General features: G+C 32.1%; 1 protein-coding gene across 1 annotated transcript in view; it reads left to right on the top strand.

Moving 5' to 3' along the window:
- Nucleotides 1–3,728, top strand: part of LOC119576393 (tumor necrosis factor alpha-induced protein 8-like protein) — a gene marked incomplete in the record, with an annotated part of 69,101 nt that extends 65,373 nt beyond the window's left edge. The window contains 1 exon segment of the mRNA XM_037924068.1: nt 499–3,728. Coding sequence (XP_037779996.1) covers nt 499–792 — 294 coding nt within the window.
- Nucleotides 3,729–3,994: the final 266 nt, after the last annotated feature.

The raw sequence follows: 3,994 nt of genomic DNA, 5'->3' as shown, positions 1-3,994 counted from the left end.
CACACACACACACACACACACACACACACACACACACACACACACACACACACACACACACACACACACACACACAAGTCATAACACTATGGGGCTGGGTTAATTCATAGAGTAAATGATTGTACTTGTTAGAAATCACATTAAAAAAAAATTCTTGAAAGAAAAATATAAAAAGTATTATAATCCAGATATAAATAATTTATGATATATGTTGGTAATATTTACAAATCCAACTTTTATTAGTTTTAAACTGTAACTGTATCAAGCCATAATTAGATATATTTAATTCACAGCATATGGTTGTGGGCAGTGGAGAATATTAATTGCTACCTTGGTAATCTTTATTAATAGAAAATCATAAATAGGATATCCTGAATAATAATCTTCATTAGAAAGAAAAATGTCCCTCCTAGTGGTTCTATTAAAATCTTTGGGATTCAACTTATACAAATAGGGTATCAGATATATTTTTGATTTACATAAATGTTATATTTTCAGCTCAAGAACAAATTCACAACTATAGTGAAAACCGTTATCAGCTTCTTTGAAGTGGACTACACTTTCGACCGATCCTTCTTGATAAAAAACATCAATGATTGCCGGAGTCTCCTCAAGCAGTTGGTTGGCAATCACTTGACGGACAAGAGTCTCGGTCGGATAGACCACGTCCTTGACTTTTTCACGGATGCAACCTTCTTGGAGGAGATGTTCAGAAAGTCTTCTCCATATCGCCCAGCGCTCAAAAGCATTATTGATGATATGAATAAAGCTTTTGACGAGGGTGGAATCTGAACGTGACCAGATTTGCAGGGTGGTTTAGCTGAGTGCATAGGATAATGAATTAGGGCAAGGCCTTATTAAGATGCAAAACATGTCTGGCAGGAATGTATTGACAAAGGAAGAAAGTGCAGAGTGTAGCCCTTTGATGATTATTCATATGTAATCAGAGGCTCCTCATTCATTGGCTGTTATTTTGGCATTGATTATATGATGATGTTATGCTATAGTAAGCAGGGAAAAGTAAAGATGTCATTCATGATATCTTTGGATTTTGAAAAAAAGAAAAGGGGAAGAAAAAGGAATTGTAGAGAAAAGATACTCATTCTACGATTTCTTAGCCTTGTAAGATGTATATCAATATCTCTGTGATGGACTTTTCATAAAAAAAAAAAAAAAAAACTCCAGTCATTGAAGCTGAGAGTCTTTTATACAATAACTTGCCAAGATAAGCATCATTGAAAATGTCATTTTGAATAGCCAGGTTTTAAAAGGTTCGTTGTGTATAACTTTTTTTTTTCTAAAATGAGGGCATACTTTCTAGTGAATTACTATGCAATTTTATGTACATGTAGTGTTTAGATATTCTTGTTCATTAAACAGACATAAATATGAAATATTTCATGAATAACTCAAATGTTCAAGAAATATTTGTTTGACAAATCAAAGTGAGATATGCTCTTGTGTTTCCTCAAAGCACTTAATTGCATACAGTATTTGCTTACCTATATTGCTTTAATTTTAGATGATCATATGTGCACACACAGTAACAGAATACAAACTTATACCAAAATATATATAGATATATAAACTCCATTTTTCTTATATTCATTATCTCTATAACTGTAAAATGCACAAACTTTATTTCAGAGTTAGAGGAAGAAAACCTATCAGATAGAATATCAAATTGGAAAAATGATTTATTGTTCATACTGTAATACATGTATACTTTTTTCATCATCAATAGAATCTCTTTTTTTTTAAGGCCTTTTATTCATGATGGTAAATGAGTGTGAGCCTGCCAGCTTTTATTGACATACAGATAATTCTGTGATAATTGCATGTTAAAATCTTTACTTGGTTCCATAATTAGAGCATCATATTTTTATTGTAGGGTTCTCATTTGTACACATGCACTTGTACATGCATATATGCACACACATACCCACAGCCACATCAACATATATATATATATATATATATATATATATATATATATATATATATATATAATATATATATATATATATATATATATATATATATATATAGACACACACACACACACACACACACACACACACACACACACACACAAACACACACAACACACACACACACACACACACACAACACACACACACACACACACACACACACACACACACACACACACACACACACACACACACACACAAGAAATCCTCTTTTTGTTCTGTCTGTGTGCTTTTAAAGCTGGCTGTGAAATGATAAGTGAAATAACAAATTTATCAACCGACTGCAACATTATGAGTGGCATTACAGTTATATGAAAACAGTGTTAAAATAACTAGTTCATTTATAATTCAATTTCCTTCAGATAAAATATTTAAACAAAGAAAGAACCTTATAATAAAAAAAGATGCTTTATTCACGTATATTGTTGAATTGCTTAAAAATTATTAGAAGTGTTAGTGTTCCTTTGAGAATTTGTTTGACTTTTAGTAATGATGTGTAAAGCCATTTTCTTTTTCCTTTTACATTAGAAGTGAATGTACTGACTGTATATATGACAAGAACATGTTTTAAAACCATCAAATTTATGGTAATATCAATGAGATTTTAAAATTAAGTTTATCAAATACCTCTTTACATAATTTATATTTTGGGTTATCCTTTTACTCTATGGATCACACTGGTGGATCTCGAATCTACGTTTTAAAGGTACTTTGCCTTTTAAAATCATGATTATACATCTGGGCTTCGTAGCTCAGTATGTAAGAGACAATATGCCAGCGGTGTGATTTGCAATTGAATTCTGTTGATGACCATTTCTTGAAAAACACTTTTATTTTCCTCAAAGTAGTCTTCAGCTCTGTACTTAGGATTATAAGCAGATGTATGTTTATTTATCGCTTGATTGTGTCCTAGCTACAGCCTGGTAATACATTCCGTATAAGGAAATGCATTATGAGTACATGTGTCTTTATCAGATCTTTTATGAATGACTTATTAATTTCTTGGTATTTGATAAAAGGCAAGTGATGAATTTGTGCAGCGTGAGTCGTGTAACAAAAGAAAGAGGAGGGAATGATATGTTTTAATTTCTTGTTTGAAAATTTAAAGTAAAAGGGATTTATACATGTGTGCAAAGACACGGAAATTCTCACACCTGCATCTACACTCACTCACATCAATGCTCACTTCTAATCCCACTCCAACACCCACATAAACACTTGCTCTCAGATGCACATGCATGCACGCACATGTACGCGCAGACACAAGTGTGTACACACATGCATGCAAACATACATACACACCAAAGGAAGTAAGTGGCACATTAACTGAATTTGTGAAAGAAGGAAGATTTATGTGAGTATTGATACTAATAGTAATGAGTAATTTATTTGATAAATTCGGATTTTACTGGACTGATATAATCTTACATATTTATGTATGTATGAAATCAAAATATTCTCTGATATGCAAACATGATTTTATACCATATTTAAAAGTAATATAGGTAACACAAACAATTCTCTATTTTTCAAAAAAGTGGCAAATGTAAATGAAAGAGGAAATCATAATACTTTCAGATTACAGTAAATAAAAATAGACGTATGGAAGAATTTAGTGGAACACAGCTGCGGCGAGAAAGGAAACACTAAGACTATGACGTACATTCCTTATCCACTGTGATTTTGGTTTAGGAATTTTACTCACACAAAGATAGCATCATAAGAGGTTTGTTACCAAGGAGTCAATTACTATTGATTCTTGATTTGCAGAAACTTTTAATTTTGTTTTACTTTCTTTTGAGAATACAAGGGATGGACACAGAGGACTCATAGGTTTGCTAATTTACTCTGTAGTGACTAGGGACTTGTGGAGTCACCTCTGTGTAAATAAGATTCACAAAACAAAACTCCAGTGGACAGTATGTGTACCAGACCCTAATAATTCCAGTTAAATTCTTCCTTAGAAAAGAAAAGAAATCTTGGGTTTTATGAGCAGGGAA

The sequence above is a fragment of the Penaeus monodon genome, chromosome 8 (genome assembly GCF_015228065.2).
Source record: "Penaeus monodon isolate SGIC_2016 chromosome 8, NSTDA_Pmon_1, whole genome shotgun sequence".
In the NCBI taxonomy this organism is placed as follows: Eukaryota; Metazoa; Arthropoda; class Malacostraca; order Decapoda; family Penaeidae; genus Penaeus; species Penaeus monodon.
This window is presented reverse-complemented; position numbering and strand designations above follow the sequence as displayed.